Source organism: Aulonocara sp. 'chitande type north' Nkhata Bay, linkage group LG15 (genome assembly GCF_057382095.1).
Source record: "Aulonocara sp. 'chitande type north' Nkhata Bay isolate Kocher_YH1m ecotype deep benthic linkage group LG15, A_spYH_male_GT1.1, whole genome shotgun sequence".
NCBI lineage: Eukaryota > Metazoa > Chordata > Actinopteri > Cichliformes > Cichlidae > Aulonocara > Aulonocara sp. 'chitande type north' Nkhata Bay.
The window spans coordinates 14,342,540-14,367,017 of record NC_141358.1 but is presented as its reverse complement, the minus strand read 5'-3'; the positions used below and the strand labels follow the sequence as shown (position 1 = coordinate 14,367,017).

Here is a 24,478-nt window from a genome sequence, read left to right as displayed (position 1 = left end):
AAGGACAGGCAGTTACAACAGAGTGAGCAGCTCATACCTCACGGGAAAGTACAAGAATAAAATACTATAGTTCTACTAAAAACTCCTGAAATAGATTGCTGAAGTCTATTAGTTAATGTCAGAAAATAAAAATACATTGTTGGCTAATTGGTTACTATTGGGTAAAAAATGAAACTACAAAAGATATTTGTACTTTAGATTTTCTTTTAAACAGTGGAAAGGGGATGGGGTAGGCAAGGAAGGAAGGAAAGAGGGAGCTTGTGAAAGGGTAAAAATAAGCATTCCCAAATTTGGTTGATTTATTTTTCTTGGAACAATATTTATCAGCAACACAGAATGTTTGATCAGCAGGAGGGAAAAAATATGTCATGCAAACAGTATAAAGACTCAGGCCTAACAGTTCAAATAGTTTGTCCAGTTAAGGGGCACATCACACCTAACATTGAAATTAAATTATTTTGCATACGTCACTGTTTAAATTGCACAGCCTCTTTTCATTTAACAGCCTGCTATTAATTATTATGTTAAAACATGGAAACATACAGATGCCAGGAGCAACAGTGGAGCAATTAATGTTTTCCCAGAGGTGAGATCTAATGACCATTTCAGTATATTGAACTGTTCAACAGTGAGAGCTCATTAAAAGGAATTGAAGATGATTAATTGATCAACAGAATTCAATTAAGCTATTTAGCGATTAGCTGAATAGAATGCCAGCTGTGATAGGACTGAGGGCAGGAACCCTCGAGACGCTGGTGGTGGAAATAAAGATGGAGGCTTGGATGGAGCTCGAGTAACATGGGAGAGGCGGACATTGGGAGGAGGTGGGTTGCAGAAGTGTATGCAGGGAGAACGACAAAGGAGCAGTGAGATATAAAGTATGCGAAGTTGAGGTTGACTGTCCTGAAGAAGGCAGGAAGAAAGATGATTGGACTAAACCAATGAGGTCGGCAATGAGTTTAATGGTGTTGGAAAGTAGAAGTGATATATTTCAATTAGTATGGAAAGTTAAGTTGTGGTTAAGTTGGTGGAAAACATTACTTTAACACTTACCTGATGTGTAACCTATTTAGTAGGAGAGACAACGTATACCCCAAGTTAATATTGCGATGACAGGATAGTCTTACGTCCATTTTCTCTTGATATTGCCAAAAGGCCAAAAGCCAAAAGAGTCCCCAGGCATCCCGAGTGCCTTTTTAATAATTCCCAGTGGCACCATGTGATATAAGAGGGTGTTGAATAGCCATATTAGTTAATTACGTATTGTAATTATATCTAAAGTATTGGTTGGCATTAATAAGGGTTATTCGATAAGATGTTTACTACGTAACACCAGATAATGGTATGGCTTGAGGGCCAATTAGCAGCAGTCTGTAAAGGTCTGTCAGTTACATCAGAGGCTGTTGCTGGCACCGTGTCTCACCACTGGGCTACATTGTTTTATGCCATGTTATGGTTTGGTATTTTAATGTTGGTGAATAAACCTGTAGTTGGTCTGCACCTCATCTCTGCCTCAAGTCTCCTATTTGAACCCAGCCGCTACATTCTAACAGCTCAGTTGGCGCTAAAGAAATATCCTCCACACCATTACACCGCCATCACCAGTCTGAAGTGTTGCTACAAAGCAGGATGAATCTATTCTTCCAAATTATGACCCTTCTGTCCAAATGTTAGAAAAGAAAGACTCATCAGACCAGGGAACATTTTTCCAACGTTTTGTTTAATTTGCAACCTCAGTTTTCTGTTTGTAGGTGTGGCGCCTGATGTAGGCTGCTGCTGTAGCCCACCTGCTTGTGCATTCACAGACGCTGTACTGCATAACTTGGTTGGAGTTTACCAGAGTTTGTAAGGTTGCCAAATTCGGAGTGTCACATTTTGAAATAATGTTGTTTTGTGTAAAAATCTATATAAATGCTAGAGTGTGAAAAACAGTCCACTTGACAATCCAGCCTCATAAAGCAGATATACAGGGAAGAGCAGAGGCAGTAAAAAGCAAAGTCAGGTCAAAGCCAGGAATGCTGTGCTCCTGGCAGTTGATTGACTATTGCAAGCTTACTTGTGTTTTTTACACCCATAATTCAAAAACACACAAAAATCACAAAAGTAAATGAATCAATTAGAAAAACCCCTTAATTCATAAGGTAATTAGAGTCTCTAAAAAAGCTGTTAAAACATAAAAAATACAAAAAAGAAATTCTATCTCAAAAAGTGGAGGAGAAATGTGAAGTAGGATAAATAACTCAAGTACTTTACATAATGCTTTAGGCAAAAAGAATTCTTTTTTTTTTTAAAAACTGGAAATAAAATTAAAAGACTAACTGCGCACTGACGAGAAAAAGAAGAAAAACACCAGGAGGCGGCTACATGTCACCTGAGACATCAGTGGCCTGTACAGCAGGGTTCATTCATTTGCAATTTAACCGGAACAGTCACACAGCTGATAGACAGAATGGATTAGACCTGCAAGTACGAAAAATTATTTTAGCATCTGGGCAACATGATGAACTATTACATTATGTATGATGAGTGCCAGTTGGCTTTAGGCTGTTCTAAAAGATTTATTCCAGTGGAGCCCACTCACTCCACATGCACTTGTGAGATAAAGACGGACCTATTCTGGTATAGTTCAAATGGTCTCTTAAAATACGCTGTAGTCAGATGTGATACTGCTGACGGAAAGATGGCTTCAGTGCAACTATAACAACTATTTTTTTAGTGCTGTTCGGCAGTTTAAGAAAAAAAGTACTAATACTACCAAATACTAAACCTTATTGTTTTTAATCCTTTTTCTTTCAAATTGATTGATTTACTTTTAAAGACCTGGTCAAGATAGCATCTGTACATCACTACTGTTTCTGACGCACTTTCTATATCAAAGTAAGTCTGAATAGTTTTTAATGACGGACATCAATGAACAACATAAATCAACAGAGCTACTCATTGAAATGCTGTTAATGTATTATATTATTGTTATTAAAGGGTTTCTTTTAATGCATCACCTTGAGATTTTAAACATACTGTATATGGACAATCAATAATTATCACAAATGGGAATAAAACCATTGTTTCTGTATCGTTCAGATTATTCTGGCATGTGTTATAACAGTTGTAATTAAAGGCTCATGAAAACGTAAAGCCTTCCACTTAAAACTGTATTTATAAATCTACAGAACAACCATATATACTGGATGATGTGGTGCTGATTTATACAGCAACACTTTGTGTGGTATGATACAAAGAGAGATCTTTTAATGTGTACACAAATGTTTACACACACGCCTATGACAATGATCAAGAAGCAAATTAGAATTAATCACGAAGGATACAGCATGCACTTTCCTCGAATGAAATCCCAGTTGTCATGACACCAGTTTCCTGTCCACATTAGTATTTGGATTTTGTCACTCGCAACAACACACGTAGACACTGCTTCCATTACTGCATGTGAATGGAAATATTATCCAGGGTTCACTGTGAAGAGAAAAACACAAGAAAGGAAATGAGAAATCCCAGGTTGCTTACACAAAATCCACACCTACATTTGCTAGCTAAATGTGTGAAGACCAATTCCTCAAAAGTTGGGATTCTGTATGATCTAAATAAAAACAGAATGGAAGGATTGGCAAATCTCATAAAGTCCTATTTTATTCCCAAAAGGACAGAGAAAAGATATCAAATGCTTAACATGAAAAAATATTAGTTCACTTTGATGTAACATTGCAACAAAGGGCTGGAAAAGTAAAAGAAAGGAACATTTTACAACTAATTAGATTAGCTGGTAACAATTAACATAAAATGAGCACCTTAGACAGGCATTTCTCAGAAGTAAAAATGGGCAGAGATGCAAAATAATCCACTCACAAAATATGGAATAATTTCAGGACAATGGCGTAAGACTTTGAATATGTCATCTTCTGTATTACATAATATTATCAAAGGATTCTGAAAATCCAGAGAAAAGTCTGTGCGCAAGGGACAAAGCTAAAAATCAATATTGTGCAGCCATGATCTCGAAAGGCATATATACCCATCCAGAAGGCGTCGTTTTCAGGATGCCTCACATATTTCAGCGAGACACTACAGTTCAAGCCAACAAATGGAAATTTGGCACATCATGAAACATAAAAAAAGAAGACATAGGACTTTTGAGCAGCTAGAATTTTAAATGAGACAAGAATGGGACAACATTCCTCTCCCAAAAGTCCAGCATCTCAGTTCCCACATTTATAGACTATTGTTAAAAGAAGAGATGGTACACAGTTGTAAAGATGTTCCAATCCAAAGATTTTTTTAGACCCATTTCTGCCATCAAATGAACTTAAAAAAAAGTACATTCCTCATTTTAAACATCTGATATACTTTCTCTGTTATATTGTAAATAAAATATCGGCTCATGAGATTTGCAGATCATTGCATCCTGTCTTTATTGACATTTTACTCAGCATCCCAACTTTTTTGGAATTCAGGTTGTACATAAAAATCACTCAAAAACCCCAGAGGAATCTTTATTTGTTTAAGTTAAGCTCTCCCTGTAGTCCTGAGTGAGCACGCTGACCTTTGCAGGGTACAATAACGTTCTCTTTTTTATCCAGGTGGTCCTTGTGGAACTTGGTGCGGCAGCAGCGGCATTCGAGCGCTGGCGGAGGCTTAAATAAGTCCCACAAAGGCCGGCTGCAGACCTCACAGCTGGATGGAAAATGATAGAGTGCGAGGATAAACTCATGGCCCCTGTGGTTGATGTAGGAGCCGCGATCGCCATGCGGCACAGGTTCCAATGGAGTGTCCTGTTCACGCCTGATGTCGTCTTCACTGTTATACTGGATCAGGGGAGACAAGAAGGCAAATGCAACACTTACGATTTACTTGAAGCAGATGGGTAAACTGAAGATTGGATAGCTGATGAGTCTTGAAAGTCTATGACAGAAAGGAAAGCATTGATGGTCCCAACTCATTACCTTTATCTTTGGAATTTCTCTGGCATCTGCACGGTACACATCACTTTGACTTATAGATCTGACACGAACCAGCTTACTGAAACAGGGAGAGAGATGGAGAAGTTAAGTCTAGTGCTAGCCTAGCAAGATATTTACTTTAGGTATAGAATGATTTAAAAATATTGTAAAGAAAATGCCATTAATTGGCAAATCAAGCCAGTTGAGATTATTTATTTCATTACCAACTGAATCATAAATCTTTTCAACATGATTAACTAAAACCAAAAATTTCCAAACAGTTCCTAGATGAGAGTAATCAGAAGTAAATGTTAGAGAAAGGTTAACATTTTGAATGAATTGAAGGACAAAACATTTTATATGGATGTAATTTTCCCAGATTCCTTTTACAACAAATATAAGAGCAACTTACATTCATGCGTTCATATCATATTTCTATTCAAGTAACTGTTGCGTAACTCTTGGGTTACAGGAGGAAAATGTGCATATACATAGACGGACACATCATATTCTATCCTGTGGGAAAGTGAAAAATTACTCATCTTCCAACGACTTTGTGCAGTTATAAGCAGTTTCATGGCCTTTATTGCAGCAGATTTTATCTACAGCCGTTTCTATTATATTCCACCAAAACCTGCACAGCTTTGACTTTGCTATAACTCTTCATGCTCCATACATAAGATGGAAAAGATGATGACAGGTTCACCTGCTTTGGTTGATAGAAGCGGACCCTTAAAAAAACAAAAAGGGTATTTCCTGCAATGCTGAGGTCTGAAAAGTAGAAACAATTAAAATTTGGGATAATGCTCTACATTTTAGACAAAGTTGCATTTGGTAAAACTGTACTGGATGGATTGTGAATGTTTTTGTGTAAAACCTATGGAAATTAAAACCCATTTGCAGATTCCAAAGCTTTTCCCGTTGAGCCTTGCTAATTTTCATTTGTTCAGTATTTTGCATCATGAGGTACACAAAGTACTTCTCATTTAGTCAACATTTTTGAACGTTGCTTTTAATGACTCACTCATTGTCCGGGGTCATGAAAAGGTTTGCTTTCTCTCGATCCAGCTCAGTGTTATAGAACAGGAGCTTTTTACTGCTCACCACCACATACTGTAGTGAGACACCTATACTGGTGTAATACAAATGGTCACTTTAAATACACTCATAGCTGTAGCATAACATAATTATTTGGTACTGTTTTGTTGTTTACCAATATGATACAGAATAAACTGCTTTTTCATTAATATTAACACTAACAACTCAAAAATAGTCACATGTTAGATATGGGTTGAGAGACCATGTACTAGCCCTTGTTTCCATGTTTTGTTTCATACACCACGTTAATTGATATAAATCATTTCCTTTTAGACCCGATCAGGCAGAGGCTGTATATCGCCAATGCTTTAGATGCACTCTCTACAAATTTCAAAAACGTAAATAATAGGCATGCACAACAAACAAATACGATCACCAGAGGCACTAATTGAAATGCTTAAGTCTTGATTTTTTACATTTTTTTTAATGTATCACCCCAAAAATTCTACACATGGGATTTTAAACATATATGAACAATCAGTAATTGTCATGAAGCGCAAGAAAAACAACAACATTGTTTCAGTTGAGTTCACATTGATCTCTCGCATGTTATAACAGATGTACTTATAAAGGCTCATTTTTAACTCAAAAAGAAGCCATAAAACCGTTTTAATACATTTACAGGACAACCATATATAGTGTGTGATGTGGTCATAGAAACAAAACAATCATATATACTATTAGCTTCACGTTATGTGCTACGATACACAGATATAGATATTTATCGTATATACAAATGTTCAAACACATGCGTAATCTTTTTACAAACGCAAAGAGAAAAAGAAAATAAAGTCTTGTCATAATTATGATTATTAAAAAGAAAAAAGGGCAGTTTAATCGTGAAGATTGTCGCATCTTTTCACTGGATGAGTCACTGTAATGGGAAGACTGTCCTGATTCTCCTTTTGTTAAAATGACCAAAAAAATAAATCCTTTTTCTCATGACGTCAGCCAGTTTTCTGTCTGTATTAGTGTTTTTTTAGGGCTTTTTGTGGTTTTTTTTTTTTTGACAGTCTTCTCTGAAAAAACATAACACACGTAGGCACCGCTTCCAGACCACCATTACTCCACACGGATGAAAATATTAGCCAGGGTTAACTGTGAAGATAGAGGAAAATACAAAAAAGAAGATGAGAAAAACCTGGTATGCTACCAACAGTATGGCAGGACTTCAAAGGCACGCCCACACAAAATCCACACATAGACTAATAAACAAGGAAGCTACCCAGTAACCACACAATGAAAGTGTAGATGCAGGGAAAAAAGCAGGCAGACACAGTTATATTTATTAGTGTGCATGTTTGCCCAAAGAAAAATAGAAGTAGAAGAAATGGTTTAATATTACAGGGAAGACGCCCATTCGTAGACATATAACAGCCGGAAAACACGTGTTGCTACTCACTTTACTTCTATTCTTTTTAAGCTAAAGAGCCTCAATTAGTGTGATTAGCAACAGTTGTGTTTACTTGCTATTTCATGTCAAAATGGCTGCTGTGAAAGGGGTTAGGCTAACTATAGCAATTAGTATAAAGGAAAGAAACAGGGACAAACAACTAGCACCCGTCTCACTTGAATATAACCTACTAATAAATATTGATCCCACAAATTATGAGAATTGCTGATTTGCACATTAACTGACATTCAAAAGAAATAATCTGAGGTTCATGTTAAGCTAACTAGCCACTTTTTGTCATCTTAAAAGCAAGACTTAAAAGAAAAACTTTATATTATTTCATGGATTTACTCCTTCCAAACATGTCGAACCAGAATTTTCCCTAATATTTCTGATTTTTTGGTGATATTAACTGAAGCATTTTGTAACTTCGGGATTAAACAGCGAGGTGAGTTGCATTTAGCTGTAAACTTGGAAAGCACACAAAAGCATGCCTCAATACGTTAAAGCCACACATCTCATGCAGAGGTCCAGTTACCCTCTGTCCCTCCTCTTTAACTTTCTTCAGAAGAACATATCATCATCATCATCATGATTATCGTCATCATCCAATGCCCAACTCCAGTCTTTGAGGTCAAACTCAAACAGTCTGAAACATCAAGTATGAGGGGTTCAAGGAGCCTTTAGTGGTCAAAGAGCCTTTAGTGATCTATGGAGTTTGGAAAGAAAAGTGTCCGGACTTCTTTAGTTTCTTGAAGACATTTCGCCTCTCATCCGAGAAGCTTCTTCAGTTTTAAGAGCAATTGGTGGTGAGGCCCAGATTTTTAAGCCCAATTGGAAGTGTCTATCAGGACCTTCCTTAGGGACACTCTCAAAAGGGAGAGTCCTATTGGGAGAGGCGAAACGCCTTCAAGAAACTTAAAGAAGTCCAAACGCTTTTCTTTCCAAGCTCCTTAGACTATGATGACCTAGATGGCTGTGTACCTTAACAGACAGCCTTTAGTGATGCGTTAATATGCTAGACAACACATGCCACTGTCAGAAGGGGGCACCAGTGGGATGGTTAGTGGTTCACCAGGTACTTTACGCTGCTTTCTATGAAGAGTGGGTTAATAGGCACGGCAGCGATGCAGGTGGAGAGGGTCACCAAGCTATGCTACTTACAGTCTCCCAGCATGAGAGACGTTAGAAATGGTGGGGTCAGAGGTGAAGAGATCGGGGGTCAGTGGAGGATGATACGGAGCATGGGGCCAGTGCTGAAGGACAAAAGCAAGTTAGGGTGTGGCTGAAAGTTGAAACTACTAACTGCATTAATGTTCTCATAAAACAAGACAGATACAGTTAATTAGTCCCACAAAAGGTTTGATGCCATTTTCTACTCAGTTAAGTCACTGCTGATGCTCGGTGAGGTGCTGTGTGCGAGCATTAATGCTGCATCATTAATGCAGATGGGAAGGTTCAGAAGTCAGTTTAAAGCAAAATATTGTACATCAGCCAGAGCTTTGGGTTTGTTTCAACTATGCAGAAGCTAGACAATGTAGTTAAGAAACAGCGTTTAAGACCTTTACCTGCATTTACCTGCATGAAAAAAATAAGGTATTTTTCATGCTAACAAAAGCTCAGAAAAGGTTCAGACAATTGAAAGTGAGAAGAGAATAAGGCCAAGAAAGCACAAATCAAAACACAAAAGATCTCCTGATGAGCACTAGATTAGTCAAGTAAAATAACAAGCAGCATCTGCTGCATATTTATTTCATTTAAATTACAAATGCTCATATTATTTTTATTGCATAAATATTTGAACAAATTGCATTTTTATACTTCTGTTGTTAGTTTCTTAAAACATCAATGTTGGTGAAGTTTCTTAAACATGCTCAGTTTTATTATTATAATAATAAAAACTGAAAACATTTTTCCTAGATGACTGTGAAGGGGATACCCCCATACAGTATGTAAAATTAAAGCTTATAGTTAAGAATAAAGTAACATTTCCAAACTTGTTTTTGTGGGTTTCTCACCTTGGCTTCCCCGATGACGGTTGCTGCCGGGTGGATTGGATCTTTACAGCGCCTCGATGGGACATGCGAGGAGAGGACTTGGGCGAAGGTCGTGGGGATACTTGTGGAGAGGAATGGGGTATTTTTTCAGGGGAATTGCGTGCCACAGGGGGAGGACTCAGTGTCGGGTGTTTCGGGATGCGCTTAAGGAGGTGACTGACCCAGTGCTTCTGCTCCGTCTGAGAGCTGGTCAGGAGGAGTAGTTCTTTGGCCGTGGAGATGTCATAATTCACTGTTAATAAGATTTAAAAAAAAAGATTAAGAGAGAGATATTTCCTTTTTATGACCAAGATTAGATTTTGCAGCTTTTCATACATCCACTTTAGCTTTGATCTTTTTTAGACATGTAGACATGTGAGAATGAATATTGGATGCAGTAGATGGGACATTAAATGGGTTTAACCATTTAAGTTTTGTGTGATATCTGATTGCACTCTAGTGTCTTCTGCGTGTTGTGCACTCCACCCAGGCAGCCTGTGTGAGGTGGATTATATCCTGATGTGTGTGAGAACAAGAAAGAACAGCTTTGGACCCACCCACCTCCCCCACCCCAATATCAAGTCTATGATGTATACATAAATCTATTACATGATGGTGCCATTCTAATCTTGTGTTTTTGTGCGTTTTCTTTATTTTGAATCGTGACAGCAATTCATTTTAATATTTTGGGGCTGTTTGTTAACCAGGTGTTTGAACCCAGATGCATGTACTATGTACAGATTCTTGGGTAATTTTAGTGCAACCGTAAAAATCAAGTTTCCTGTTAAATCCTGAGTGAGCATGCTGACCTTTGCAGGGTATGATAACTTCTTTTTTATCCAGGTGGTCTTTATGGAACTTGGTGTGGCAGCGACGACACTCGAGCGCTGGTGGAGGCTTGAAGACGTTCCACAAAGGCCGGGTGCAGACCTCACAGTTGGATGGGAAATGGTAGAGGGTGACGATGAACTCGTGGCCCTTGTGGCTGATGTATGAGGCGCGATCACCAGAGTTTGTGGGTTCAGCTCCAGCATCCTGCTCACGCTTGCTCTCACCTTCATTGTCATATAGGATCTGGAGAGACAGAAGGCGGCAAATGCAGTTAAAACTAGAGATGGCACGATACCACTTTTTTATGTCCGATACCGATACCGATATCATAAATTTGGATATCTGCCGATACCGATATGAATCCGATATAGTGTTTTTTAATCAACAAAACTGTTTTTTAAAATATCTTGCTGCATTTTGCAAGTCTGCAAGTTCATACTCAAGTTTAAAACAACAACTACACTAAAGCTATTCTGTTATACCTGTGTACAAAAAAAATATTTCATAGTTCAGCAATACTGATCAATCTAATAAACTTAGACCTACACCATCCTCCCTATTCTGGTATTTTAAAGAGTACTTAGCGTAAATATTAAGCAACCTAACTAATAGGGTTCCAACTCCCAGCAACAACAAAAATAAATAAATAAAAAATAGGGAACCACCCCTCACGCGCCACCTCATGATGCTTAATCGACGTAATCAACCTTAATTTGATGCAGCGTGAAAAAAAATGCACAGAAATCAATTATTTTTCAAGAAATATTAAATAGATTCAACATCTTTCTTCAACAAAATTGCAGACTGCACAGTAATATATATATATACAGTAATTGACTTCTATTCATTTTACATCAAATTAAAACTTTGGGTGTCAGATAATTATTTATTAAAAGCTAGACATTTTAAATGAGAATAAGAAAGAAAAGTATGTCTTTGTGCCCCCTTTTCCCTGTTAATGCCCTATCGGCCCCCCTGGGTAAACTTTGCTAGATCCGCCCCTGCACAGTTACCAGCCGTCAGCTACGTAGAAAAAGATCCTCCAGTAGAAAGTAATATTAAATAAATTCTAACAACAGCTTATCAAGCTTAAACGTGCTGCTGTTGTTCAACCGCTGGTTTCCTCTTTCTGGTGCAAAGTGGGCCAAAAACAAAGACGGACTCGCGACAGAAAAGCCGATCAGCTGATCATTTAAGCAGTTTCATGATTGAAGTAGCAGCCGGAGAGCGAGAGGCAGTCGCTCGTTAAGCTTAACGCAGGAATGCTTTACAAACATTCAGAGATGGACTTACACACTTGCTTTACTTCTCTCGGGGATAACTTTGTCGGAGATGAAATGCCAGGTTGCTAGCGAAGCTCCAAATGCTATCCAGACCACCGACAGGTCCCGCATGCCACAGCCGCTCTATCACGTGATGCATACTGCTCCGACTGCTAACGTTCTGAGGTGAGTTACGGCGTGTTGCAAGTTTTGTGAGGTGCTTTCGTGATATTTAATGGATCGGATTACATTTTTTATTTTTCTCCGATATCCGATCCAGTCATTTAGGTCAGTATCGGACCGATACCGATACGTAATATCGGATCGGTCCATCTCTAGTTAAAACTTAAAGTTACAGAGGAAGTTTTGTCTTGAAGGTCCGTGAAAGCAAGAAAATAAAGAGAAGGAAACGGGGACGGTCTCAACTCATTACCTGGAAAATCCTTGGAATTTCTCTGACATCTGCACGGTACACATCAGTCTGAGTTACAGGCCGGACATGAAACAGCTTACTGAAAGAGTGAGAGAGATGCAGAAATTAAGTCTAATGCCCACCCAGTATGAGAAACCTACTTTATATAGAGTGATTCAAATTTATTAAAGAAAAGAAGACTTGAAATGCAACAACAGATCAGTTTTGGTTGTTTTTATTGTCTTGCATTATTATCAAATCCCATTGTTTACAACGGCTTTAGCTTATTCCCATGTTGCTGTTTGCCATTGCAAAGATTGATTATTCCCAGAGGATGAATCCAACACCCGGCAACATTCATCATTTTTAGTTTTACCTTAACTTCCAGACAAGGCATACAGTGGGGGAAAAAAGTATTTAGTCAGCCACCGATTGTGCAAGTTCCCCCACTTAAAATGATGACAGAGGTCAGTAATTTGCACCAGAGGTACACTTCAACTGTGAGAGACAGAATGTGAAAAAAAAAATCCATGAATTTACAAATCCTACCATGTGAATTCATGGATTTTTTTTTCACATTCTGTCTCTCACAGTTGAAGTGTACCTCTGGTGCAAATTACTGACCTCTGTCATCATTTTAGGTGGGGGAACTTGCACAATCGGTGGCTGACTAAATACTTTTTTGCCCCACTGTAAAGTAGGACAGTATTGAGAGATGTGTTGTAACTGTGGCATTTAACCCTCTGATAACTGAAACTCAAAGGTTTGTGCTGACTTCCACCTGCTCTGTGTAGTTTTGTGGTCTTTATTTGAGCTGATTTTTTCTATGGTCATTTCTATTATTTTCCACCAAAAATCTGCATAGCTTTGACTTTGCGGTGAGTCACCATGCTCTCTGTGGAGCATTTGATGGAAAAGATGGTGACTTAAAATGTAAAATGATTTTTTATTTTTTTAAATTTGGACAAACAAAAGAAAAAAAACATGTTCTGAGTCAAATTCAGTGTTATATTTTAGATGATCTCAGTTATTTGGGATTCAGATATTTATTTTAGTATGATATTGCAAAGCACTATTGGCTAACAATGATTGGTGCTGCTCTCCCAAAGTGTGAGATTTGACAAAGGTTACAGTTATGATGATCTAGAACTCTAGACCTGGCTTGAAAAAGGTTTTACAGCCTTAAAACATCTATAATAATCGCGGGTTATTTTTAGAACGTTAATCCCGCGATAAACGAGGGACCACTGTATTTACTAATGTGTTCCATGTTTAAAAGGTGCTTTTAATGACTCACTCAAGGTCCAGGGTCATGAAAGGGTTAGCTTGCTCTCGATCCACCTCGCTGTTATAGAACAGGATCTTCTTACTGCTCACGACCACATACTGTAAAGGAAATGGAAAACAATAAACAATATAAAAATATATGGGGAAATTATTATTATTTTTTTTAAATGCAAGAAATATTGGTGGATTCATTACTTTTTTGTCCCAACCAAATCGCTTGGTGTTCTTGGTAGGAAGTGAGATCCAGCCCTCCAGCCTGGAGTCTAATGAGTGGAGGAAAAACAGGAAGGTGTTAACATACAAAAACACAAAAACCTTTAATTGTGCGAGTCACTTAAAAGCAAATATTGACAGTCTCATGCTTTGGTGGCACTTTCTTTAAGAAGAAAGGAAATTCTTCCTCAGTAATACAAAAGGGCAAGGCACAGGATGTCCTATTCTCTGGTTTGAGACTATTACGTGAGAACTACAAGATTTCTAAGAAACTGCAATTCCAAAACATAACAAGTGCATAGTAGAGATATAAAAAGAACGAAAGTAACTTAATTATTAGTAGAAATCCACACACAACTTCACTCTCCAAATCTTTTGTAGTGGAATAAATTTCAGCAAAGCCGTGCTGCATCAAGCTGTGTGTGTTTGCACAGCTACACACAGGGATTAGCTACAGGTTCGCGGTGTTAGGCAAGGGTTTGGAGTTATTTTATTCCAAACTCACTCAAATTAGAGAAGAAAATGAACCCCCCATCCATAATTTTATGGATAAATATTGTAAAAAGCTCTTTCAAAAAAAATTTGCTTTGCTTTAGTTTCAATCCACATCCTGGCTTTGAACTGCCATGCAGGGTCACCTCTAGGTTCAGGTTCGGTTTCAGGCTCAGAGGACGGTTCATAGGTAAGGGCCAGGGGAGTTTGGCCCCGCTCCTGACGCCCATCATGCTCTTCTTCGTCCTCAGAGTCAGAGCCAAAGAGAGCGTGAGCCGAGCGAAGGTTTGGCCGAGTGTCGATGCAGACGGATTTGTGTGTGCGCTGGTAGGTGAAGGACATTGATTCTGAGGTGTGAGAGTGAGTAATGCGCACTGCACCGGACCATGAAGAGAGAAGTTAAGGTGAAATAAAAGGGATGAAAAGGAAGAGGCATAATGAGGAAAAAGAAAGGACTGGAAGAAAGGTATAAAGAAGTGCTTTCGGGCCCTGAATATAAATGTTAAAGAAAATCTTTGCGATGATGACAGCAGGATGAAGGGTCTACCTGGGTATCCTTCTAAATCCAAGTCGTTGCCACTGCTGATGCTGGTGGAGTCCAGAGAGTGAATGCTGAGGGATGTGATCTGGGATCGCAGCTGCTCAATGTCGCTCTCTTTACTGTCCAGCGTCATCTGAAGATCTAGACGCATCTGGTTCTCTTCTGCCATCAGCTAAATAAACAAACAGCTTGTTAGCTGAACTCACTTTCTCACTTCTAATGCAGAATATTGGGGAAATAATTAGAAACACAGAAACGATGGATATTTTCTTCCAAGAATATAAAGTGCATATTTTTTCAGTTTGATCTACATGGAGAAATGTTTTCCCCTATACAATTTCATAGCATCTTAAATGAAGTTAAAAAAAAAAACCCAAAACATATCAAGCTGCAATTCCTTGAATGGCCACCTGAAGCTGACTTGAAAAGAGCCCATCTGCAGAATGAAAGTGCCCAACTTTCCAGCAGAAATAAAGATGATTAGAGATTAGTAGTTAAACTTCCACAGTTTTAAAATAAATACACTAATGGACACCAGTGCTACTCCTCAGCCTCCTAGTGGATGCACTTAAGATATCAATTTGAAAGTCCTACATCACCTCGTTCTTGACTTACTGTATTCACAAAGTTGGGTGTCCATGCCACCGCCGACAATACCCATCAACACTGACAGTACTGCTCACAAAGTCGCTAAATGGAGCTCTTGTCTGTGTTTGGGGCTGTCGGTAGCCTTGGAAGCATTTTAAATGCAATTAATCAGCCAAATATTTTGGTCTCCGTGTGTGTGGTTAACTGAACAAAAAAACAAAAACAAAACTGTCCAAGAAGTCTGTGATCCACCGAGTATTATTTGGGAATTTACCACTATGAATTGGCCATCCCTACCAACCCTCAAACACTTTTCATTCAAATATGGCCATTTCTGGCTTCAAAAAACCAAGATGCTGAGGGAAATAATAGAAAAATTGAGGCTTTTAAACAAAAGTAAACAAACCAATAGATAGTAATAAAGCTTCATCCATCTTCTATGCACTCTCAGCTCAGGTCCTGTAGAAAGCACTCCAAATCTCTAGCTGACACTAAATATTGAGAAATTCTAGAAAATCCCAAGTCTTTTCCCCCCCAGTATCTCTGTCTGTCCGTCTCCTTCTCTACAGTAAGAATTTTAATTGGTAATCAACATTCAGCCTCTCTCAGTATCTCACTGATTCTTTCTGGCAAATGTATCTGCTTATACGCCGTGCATTTATTTTCTGGGAGTGTGGGCGTACTGACCGCCTCCATTTCAGCCAGCTGGTTCTGGTATTTTACGATGGCGGTGCTGAATTTCTCCTTCTCTGCTTTCAGCTCCAGCTGCAGTTTCCTGTTCTCCTTCTCCTTCTTGTGCACCTCGGTGTCAGTGCCTTGGTGGCCTCCCCGCACCTTCTCCCTCCTGTTCATCACCTCAGCCAGTTTGTTCACAGCCTGAGAGAAAAAAAAATTAATCATGTAATATATACTTTTACAGAGATCTATTTATGATAAATACAAGCCTGGTAAATTCAACAGGAAAGCCTGCAGCAATATGTTATATGTTTCAGTAACTTTTACCCAGAGTTCAACACAACCAAGAGTAGCATGCAAAAAATAAAGTGTAGCAGACTTTCCAGACCTGTGCAGGCACCCAGACACACACCTGAATTTTTAGCGTTCTTTCGTTGCACAGCTGCTTATCAAAGGACTCTTTGAAATAGTTCTCTTCATCTTTTGCTTTCTGGAGTTCTATAAAAATAGCAAATCAAAACTCATACATGTTTCTTAACACAATGTTTCAGAAATTTGGTTAACAATTTACAGGACAAATACTCTGTTTTTCGATAAACACAACAGTGGCTACTTTTCTGACAATTTTACATCTTTATCTGCGTAAATAATGCCAACTTTTAACACACATTCTATAACTTGGAGGAAATGACTTCTTGATAGAAATTTGTTTTATCGGTTGCTCATTACAGAAGAGTGACGCTCACTTTGTTGCATTTCTTTCAGCTGGTTGTTGAGTTCTTCCTTCTCACTGGCCAGGTTGGCTACATCCACCGTCAGCGTACGATTGGACTCTTCCAGCTGTGAAGGTGGATAGAGCAGAGGTGAGGCGATGTTATCAGTGGATACTCTGCATAGCAGTCAGGTGACAAGAATACTTTAACTCATTTCAAAACAAAATGTACTTTGAGCTTTCCAGAATGAATAAAAGGGAACAAAGCCAAGCCAAACATTAGTGACTCTTATTGTTCTTAATAGTTTATGTGGTTGCAAAAATGATGGTCTTGAGGGTAAATTGCTACTGACATAACTAAATATTTTCCAGGGCATTAAAGATACCTTGCAGAGTTTCTAGCTACAACCAGTGGTATACAGAAGTGTCAAGATTTTCTGAGAAGGTGATAAGTTACAAAAAAATGTAGCAACAGCAGGCAGGGACTTCATCCAAACAGCTAACAAACATTTTTTGGCTCGAACAAACAAAACTTGAGCCGATCTTACCGAGCTGATGGTGGCCTCCTTATCGCTGAGCTCCTGCTGGTGCCTCATCATCATGTCGCTGATCTCTAGCTCCTTCATGATCTTTTCTTTCTCCAGATTGGAGAACTGGTCCTCAACGACAGAACGAGCCAACTTCTCAGCGTCTGCTTTGGTCAAGCTTTCTTCCAGCCGGGTTGTCAGTGACTTCCTGCAGAGGGAAAGAGAGCATGAATTACCATTATCTTATTAATTACCAGAGCTGTATAAATCCTAGAAAGACAGGAAGATCCCTGCTGTTATTACCTAAAAATCAACAGCCTGTAGTGCTACCATGCACTGATATTTCTGGGACTTTTTTGTCTCTGCTGAATTTGAAAGCATTATATGTCCACAATAATGTTTGGCTCGAGTGCATCTGGGACAGCTGCTAATCTGGTTCAGCTTCATTCAGTCTGTGAAAGGTCGTGTCCTTCTGTTTGGCTGAGATTAATTTGAACAAGGGAAATGACACTAATGTGAGAAGACTGCTATATTCTTCAAGTACAGATAAAATGAATTTTGTAGAGTTGAGATACATATATTTAACTGCCACTTTAAAAACTGCAAGTTTGAATGGTTCGTTTTTTGCTGCTTATGTCAATTTCCATACTAATCTGGTGATTAAGTGTTTACAGTGTTTTTATACTGAATGCAGAGTCGGCTTATCAAAGCACAACAGCCACAGTTACCTTTCTTCCTGGTATTCTGCCAGTTGCTGCTGCACCTCTTCGTACAGCTTATTCTTCTCATCACGCTCATCCGTCAGCTCACGGATCTGCGTCTTGTAAAGGGTCTTTGATAAAGAAATCATGTAGACCCAATCAGTTATTAGATTACACTTACAGAGTAAACGTGTGAGGAGCTAGGGAAAGCCAATTCACTTAAATGTACAACTGAAGTGATTTGGCTGTCACTGCTGTTTGCAGATAGCATGCACAAAAAGGAAAAGAAAAGAAAGAGTTACTGTGAAACAGTGCTGTGCCTCCAGTTGGTCCTTCAGTTCCTTCAGCTGGCCATCAGCCTCCTGCTTTTCCCTGAAACAGGACCAGAAATCTGTCAGTCATTGCTGCAGGCCAACTGAACACCAGAGCCAAAGCAATCCCTTTAAATCAGAGGAAATGAATGAGACTTGCCAACAACATTAAAAAGTCACTAATACTCTTGCTATATTTGTATATGCATATTATGCTCATTAGATATCATGGGTGCAGTCCAATACTCATACTACCTACTTAGTTAGCCAGAAAAAGATTTAGTATGTTCGAGTACACTGTATTTTAAAAGTACCAAGTTGTGCAATTGCATGTGGTTGCATTCTGCATAAAGCGAGCCATCATGCTTTTCAGGGCATTTTGATGCACAATCCTCTGCAATGTAGACGTGTCAAAAGTAGTATGAAGACTGTATGTGCTATTAAATACTTCCTAAGGGCAGCTGCAGTATATACTGAAATTAAAATGAACAAGTATGCAGGATATGGACATGTGTCTGACCTCCGTAGTTCCTGGTTCTGTTTCTCCAGCATCTGCTTCATGTCTAACAGTTGGTTGAGTTCCTGTTTGAGCTGTTTCTCAGAAGACTGGAGCACAGACACCTGCTGGTTTTGCATCTTCAGTTCACTCTGGCTCATACTCCGCTTGTGCATCTCCTCCTCCAGACGTGAGGTCAGGTGCAACACCTGTAAAGACACAAGCAGGGATGCAAAGCAGTGGTTAATCCTACTAGTAGCTGGTTAGACACAGAGGGTATAGCTTCAGAACAAGTGAGCACCACTTTGTACAAAATGCTTGAAAATAAAATCAAATGCTCATTACAAGAGGCCGTTGGTCACCCACCTAGCTTTCCTCATTCATCACCACAGAATGTAGATATTAAGTCTGTGATAATGTTTTTTTTGTTCAGTCAAAGCCATGACCAGGTGCAGAATATGATTTTACCCCCAAATGAATTTTTCTTCAGTGAGTAAAATCACAATGTGAAATTTCAACAGTCTAGAAAGTTTACGTCAAGCAGTGTGATGATTATTATATACATAGTACACATACTGTAACGATGATAATACCAACTGAATGCATTGCAAGGCACGATTTCTTTCCATGGCACACCTTCCTTGTTGTAGTCATGATCACTGCACACAATGGAACCAGATTTTCTCCTTCATTTGCTACTTTGTTGACTTTTATCTATTCTGTTCAGGTTTGCTTTGTTTTTCCACAGCAATGGATTAGTTTACCTAATCCATTGCTGAGTGGATTAGGTAAACACCCTAATTTACTTTAATTTTAACAAGTGTGCGAAAAAGTACTGTTGGATTTATGAAAAGTGGGAAAGAAAACTTCAGGTTTAGTAAAAGGTTTTGAGATGCTCGCTGTGACACAAGTTAGAAAAAAATGTTTAAATCCTGAAATATTAAATGATAATGATAATAAGAAGAAGAAATAAATAAATAGCATCTGGGTTAGTGCCAGGAAATGACAGTGTAAGTGATGATATCCAGAAATGATGGAAGTCGTTTCCATTTAGTATTTTATTTTATTTTTTGAGGATTTTATGGCTTATGGACTTGGAAAACTGTAAATAATGACCCAAAAGTGGTGTGGTAGTAATAGAAACCAAACAATAATATTATTAATAACAATAAGGGTTACAATGATAAGTAGTAGTAGTAGCAGCAGTATTCATTTTAAAGACTTATGATTAAAACTCCTAGAACAGCCAGGCCATTTGTTTGTATGCATGATCAGAAATACATGTAAATTTGTTCATGCTACAAAAAAAACAAAAAAAACCTTCAGATCTAAAAATATTAAAACTGATTTGTGTATGAAAGATTTGTGAGCTCGATTCATGAACAGATTTGTGCGTACACGCCGTTAGTAAATGAGAGCTGTTGTGAGGTTGTTGTTTTAGAGATTGCTAAAATGGGTAACATTGAAACTCTTAATATTTGATGTAGGATCATTTCTTCAAAACAATGTCTAAAGTTACTACTTTGTCGTTCATGTTTCATTTGGGACAAACCTCTTCAGAAAGTTTCTCCTTCTGTGCCTGAAATTCATCCAGCTTGTTCTCCGCCTGCTTGTAATCACAGTCCAGCATGGAGTAGTCCTTTTTTAGCTGCAGCAGCTTTCCCTCCACCTGCACCTTCAAGCTGCGCTCCTCCTGCAGGGTGCACTCCATCTCTGAACCGAAGGAAATCGCAAGGAAAGACATCAGCAGGACAATCTACACTGCACTCGACACTGGAGTATTGCCAGATCATTGCTGTCTTTCAGTAAACTTGCTTGTGGCATGAATTAAATGGACTAGCATGAGAGGGACAATCAGCAACAAATCTAAACATCAGTCTGTTCCGAGTTTTCTGTCAACCTGCTGGGAATGAACTAGAATTATTTGTCAGTAATGTTTAACATCAATCGACCCTTCATTTGTTTCTTCAACAGCTTTTAAAAGCAGCAGAAGTCACCTTTTCCCTTTCATGACTGGCTTTTGCTTAAGGCAATCCCTTACTTTGGTTAGGTGAGTTAAATACGGTGTAAACCATCACTTTTACATTTGAGAGTACTCTCCAATCAACATTCCCTCTTCCTCCCTCCCACTTCCTCACCTTTTAAGGCCTCGGACTTTGCCTCCTCTATGGATTGGTCGGTCTTCTTTTTATCAGCAAGCTTGGCTTTGGTGGCCTTGTGCTCTACCTCCTCCTGCTCCAGACTCTGCTGCAGGGACTTCAGCTTGAACGTAAGGTCGATCTCTTGGTTGCTCTTTTTCTAAAGGGTCAAAAATGGATATTGGAGTCGTAGTGTCTTATTTAATGAACAAAAGGAGGAATACTTCTCCCTTCAATTTGGAAATTTGTAATGAGTAATCAAAAACAACCTTCTCAAGCTCACTGAGCTTCTCCTGTAGCTCCTTTTTTTCAGTCTGGACCTTGGAAAGAGATGACTTCACTTCTTTCACCTCTTCTTCCAGCCCTGAGATGCGTCCTGTAATGGAGCAATGGGAATTGTTTAAAAGAATGAATAACATTTATTACATGTATTCTTTTTATTTGTCAAGATGCTACCATAATGAGGCTCTATACGATGTGACAGTGTTGAGCCAAACGTGTCGTAAATTAAAAACTGTGCCTGAACTGTTCAGCTTCAGACATTACATAATATCCCAGCCCACATACATCTTTAAATATGCAGAAAACATTGCACTCAGTGTTTCTTTTCCCTGACTCCACCCACACAGAGATTCTGACATGGGGTGGGGGGGATCATCAGGCATCACAACAAACAGGTAACACTGTGGTCTACGTACATCCCCTCTGACCTCAGCCAGTGGCCTCTCTGCCAGGAGTGAGCATGCTTAAGTTTCCACAAAAGGTTCTGGCTTGGGTTTTCCTTTGGCTTTTACGGCCACTTGCTTCACTCTCAGGCTTTTGAGCAGATGTTTCCACCTATGATCAGACATTTCCCAGTGCCCGATCCAGAAAAGTGATTCACATCTAATGTTGAGCCTTCAACTCCAACTTGCATAACATCTTTTTTTCCTGCTGTTTACTGCAGCCACTTTTAGGGAGTATAAAGATCACACTGATTACCTGTGGTTAGGGTGAGTAAATCAGTATTTCACTGCAGAGGTATTCATTCGATGACCTTTAACTATCTGACAAAACAAATCAAAGCTTGATGATGAGGTAACTGCTGAAAAAAAGATTAACTATAGCTTAACATAATTTTACTTCTGAACATTGCTAATGAAGGCTGTAGTTTACCTACAACTGGCTACCAACAAGAGAGTCCAAACAGAACTCACATAACCTTTAAATCTGTTTACGACTATGTTAATACCTCTTGCTGTCAGAGTGTAATAGAGAGCCACGTCTCACCCTGTAGGTCATTAATAGTTTCTGTCCCCATGTTGCGGCCTCTCCTCTCCTCCTCCAGTTCGGCCTGCAGCCCCCTCAGCTGCTTCTCCAGCTCCATCTTGCTGTTTTCAAGCTGGCTGCACTTTTCCTGCATCTCCCCGAGGCTAACCTCCAGGCTCTGGGCTTGTTTCTGCACCTCCGCCTGACTCTTCTTTAACCGCGCTACAGCCTCTTGCTCAGCCTGAAGCACAGCATTGACGTCCTCAAGCTACGGATATTAAGGGAAGGAAAATAAATAACGAGAAGATGAAATTGTTTTTATGCTGAAGGCATTCAGAATTAGGGATTACCAATTTGGTATGTTTTTATTAACATGAATAAAAACACATATTAAACACAGAAAAAAAAAAGTGCAGTGATACGGAAAATTGAAAATAAGAGAAAGACAACACCATGTTAGGTGACTTTAAAAAGCTTCCCTCACTTGTTTTTGCAGCTGGATGTTCTTCTCATTTGAGATGTGTGAATTCTGGTTCTTCTTCCTCAGATCCTCTAGCTGGTCCCTCAGGTTGTTCACTGATGAGTAAAAACAAAGTCATTTTTAGTTAGTGTAGTATAAAAAATTTCATCCATCCATACGATATTATAATACTGTCAATCCACAACTATGAATATTTCTGAGCCTGACATATAAATACACAATTTGACTTGCCTGAGTCGAATATAAAATCAAATGACAACCAAAATTATGGAAAGATATTTCACAAGTTATACATCTGATGTTTAGATTTGGTGCTGTGCAATAATCTTGAGCAACTCCTTAGATTTTAGTAGGAAAATGGGTGCAACATGTACAGTTTGTACACTTCTAACAAGCTTGAAAGTCAGTGCTCGGCGTGACGACTTTTATTCTTCAAAGCAGCCTGAACTCCCTTAGACAAACTTTCTTATAGTTTAAGTAGTCTTCAGGAATATTTCTCAAGACTTATGAAGGATGTTAGAAATTCTTCTGTGGATGTTGGCTGCCTTTCGTTGCTGTGATGCATCACGTTTTTGGTTAAAAGCTCTTTGCTTTGCACTTTGTTTGTGCAGAAATATTATTTTATTCATTTTATATTTGGAATTTTTCATAGATTTAACTAAAGAAACGAAAAACATATGCGTTTTGGATTTTGTGGCTGCTCGTAACAAAGTGGCAACTTAAGATTGTGAATCATCAGGCTTAAAGAACCAGTGTTACGTAGCTTAAACGAAAAAACAAAGCAAAATGAACAAATGGTCGGGTACAAGGACTGGACTGAAGACGAGCAAAAAAAAAGAACAAAAAAAAGAAGAAGAAACGACAAAAAAAAACAAACTTCAAAACTTCTGCTCAAAATCACTTTAAATAAAATAAGAAGTCCTCCTTTGAAGCTCCTTTTAAGCAAAATGTAAAGAAATGAAGGACAGCTGAAGACTTTTGCACAGCACTCTACATTTGTTCATAGGTGCTCACACTCGTTCTCCAGGCTGCGTTTCCTGTCAGTTTCGATCTCCACCTTGCGCAGATTCTCAGCACTCTGGTGCTGCAGCAGAGCTCTCTCTCTCTCCAGCTGCCTCAGTGAGGCCTCGACTTTCTGCCTGCTGTTCATCTGATGAGAGAGGAATTCGCACACAGTACGAGTGGAAACAAACTCTGACCTTCTTTATCCCATCAGGTACATGGTTGAAATGCACCCGCTCTTACCTCCTTGTCTAATTCTTTGGCGAGTTTGTCTAAACGGTTGGTAGCATTTCTGGGTGGTGGAAAAAAAGATTAAAATTTTTCACAATTAGTTAAAAATTGTCTTTTCAAAAATGTATTTATACATTGAAATTCTTCTTGCTTTTTTTTTTTTTTTTCTCTGCCGCTTTTGGATTTCCTTTAACGTCTCCTAATATTGGGATTTCTAAAAGCAGCTTTGAGGATGGGATGTCACTTCCTGTTTTACAAAACACTTCTATATATCTGGAAGGAAGTGACACACCATATAAAAAAACTCTTCAGGGAAACCAGTTATCCTTTGGTGATGTCTAATTTAAAAACCTTTTAACCAAGACATTTAATAAGCTGACTGAACGCTGATTAACATATAGCTAATTTTTGCTATATAACTTTGCACTGTCCACTTTTTGCTGTAACAAAACAAATTGCCAACGTGTGGGACTAATAAAGGTTATCTTATCTTATCAAACAGGATCATATGTTTTATCTTACCTGCACTTTTGCTCCAGCTCATCTTTGGCCTGCATCTCATTGTCGAGCTTCTCTTCCAGTTGGGAAACCTTTTTCTGCAGCTGCTCAAATTGACAGATGAGTAAATACAAAAATAGCATTATTTGATTTTCATTTTCACCTCTCCCCCCCAAACAAACAAAACAGAAAACTACCTCTTTCTTATTGTCTGAACAATTCTCCTTGTCCTCTGAGATTTCCTCACAGTCCTCTGAATCTTTTGCAGAACTGCTTTTACTTCCCTTTAGCAGCCTGAGAACGAGAGATGGACGGTCAATAACCATGAATGCTTGTAACTGAGTCAACGTCAG

At 38.7% G+C, this 24,478-nt stretch overlaps 1 protein-coding gene across 7 annotated transcripts in view; it reads right to left on the bottom strand.

Annotated features, from left to right (window-relative positions):
- Window positions 1–3,211: 3,211 nt before the first annotated feature.
- The window catches only part of LOC147312763 (rho-associated protein kinase 2-like), a 37,843-nt gene continuing 16,576 nt past the window's right edge, over window positions 3,212–24,478 (bottom strand). The window contains exons 10-35 of one of the 7 annotated variants that reach the window (XM_086264414.1): window positions 24,323–24,419; window positions 24,150–24,229; window positions 23,640–23,688; window positions 23,409–23,544; window positions 22,398–22,489; window positions 21,935–22,181; window positions 20,935–21,041; window positions 20,666–20,825; window positions 20,080–20,240; window positions 18,552–18,736; window positions 18,023–18,092; window positions 17,748–17,851; window positions 17,041–17,227; window positions 16,527–16,620; window positions 16,193–16,278; window positions 15,793–15,981; window positions 14,524–14,689; window positions 14,123–14,350; window positions 13,467–13,534; window positions 13,282–13,370; window positions 12,006–12,084; window positions 10,289–10,553; window positions 9,462–9,732; window positions 4,956–5,031; window positions 4,556–4,817; window positions 3,212–3,471 (exon numbers count right to left, since the gene is read on the bottom strand). In XM_086264414.1, the coding sequence (XP_086120540.1) occupies window positions 3,458–3,471; window positions 4,556–4,817; window positions 4,956–5,031; window positions 9,462–9,732; window positions 10,289–10,553; window positions 12,006–12,084; window positions 13,282–13,370; window positions 13,467–13,534; window positions 14,123–14,350; window positions 14,524–14,689; window positions 15,793–15,981; window positions 16,193–16,278; window positions 16,527–16,620; window positions 17,041–17,227; window positions 17,748–17,851; window positions 18,023–18,092; window positions 18,552–18,736; window positions 20,080–20,240; window positions 20,666–20,825; window positions 20,935–21,041; window positions 21,935–22,181; window positions 22,398–22,489; window positions 23,409–23,544; window positions 23,640–23,688; window positions 24,150–24,229; window positions 24,323–24,419 (3,562 nt within the window). In that variant the 3' untranslated portion in view covers window positions 3,212–3,457. Of the gene's footprint in view, window positions 3,472–3,521; window positions 4,818–4,955; window positions 5,032–6,953; window positions 7,149–7,981; window positions 8,093–8,607; window positions 8,700–9,457; window positions 9,733–10,288; window positions 10,554–12,005; window positions 12,085–13,281; window positions 13,371–13,466; window positions 13,535–14,122; window positions 14,351–14,523; window positions 14,690–15,792; window positions 15,982–16,192; window positions 16,279–16,526; window positions 16,621–17,040; window positions 17,228–17,747; window positions 17,852–18,022; window positions 18,093–18,551; window positions 18,737–20,079; window positions 20,241–20,665; window positions 20,826–20,934; window positions 21,042–21,934; window positions 22,182–22,397; window positions 22,490–23,408; window positions 23,545–23,639; window positions 23,689–24,149; window positions 24,230–24,322; window positions 24,420–24,478 lie in introns of those variants that run through there. The other 6 variants (XM_086264415.1, XM_086264413.1, XR_015125064.1 and 3 more) reach the window with 6 other exon arrangements.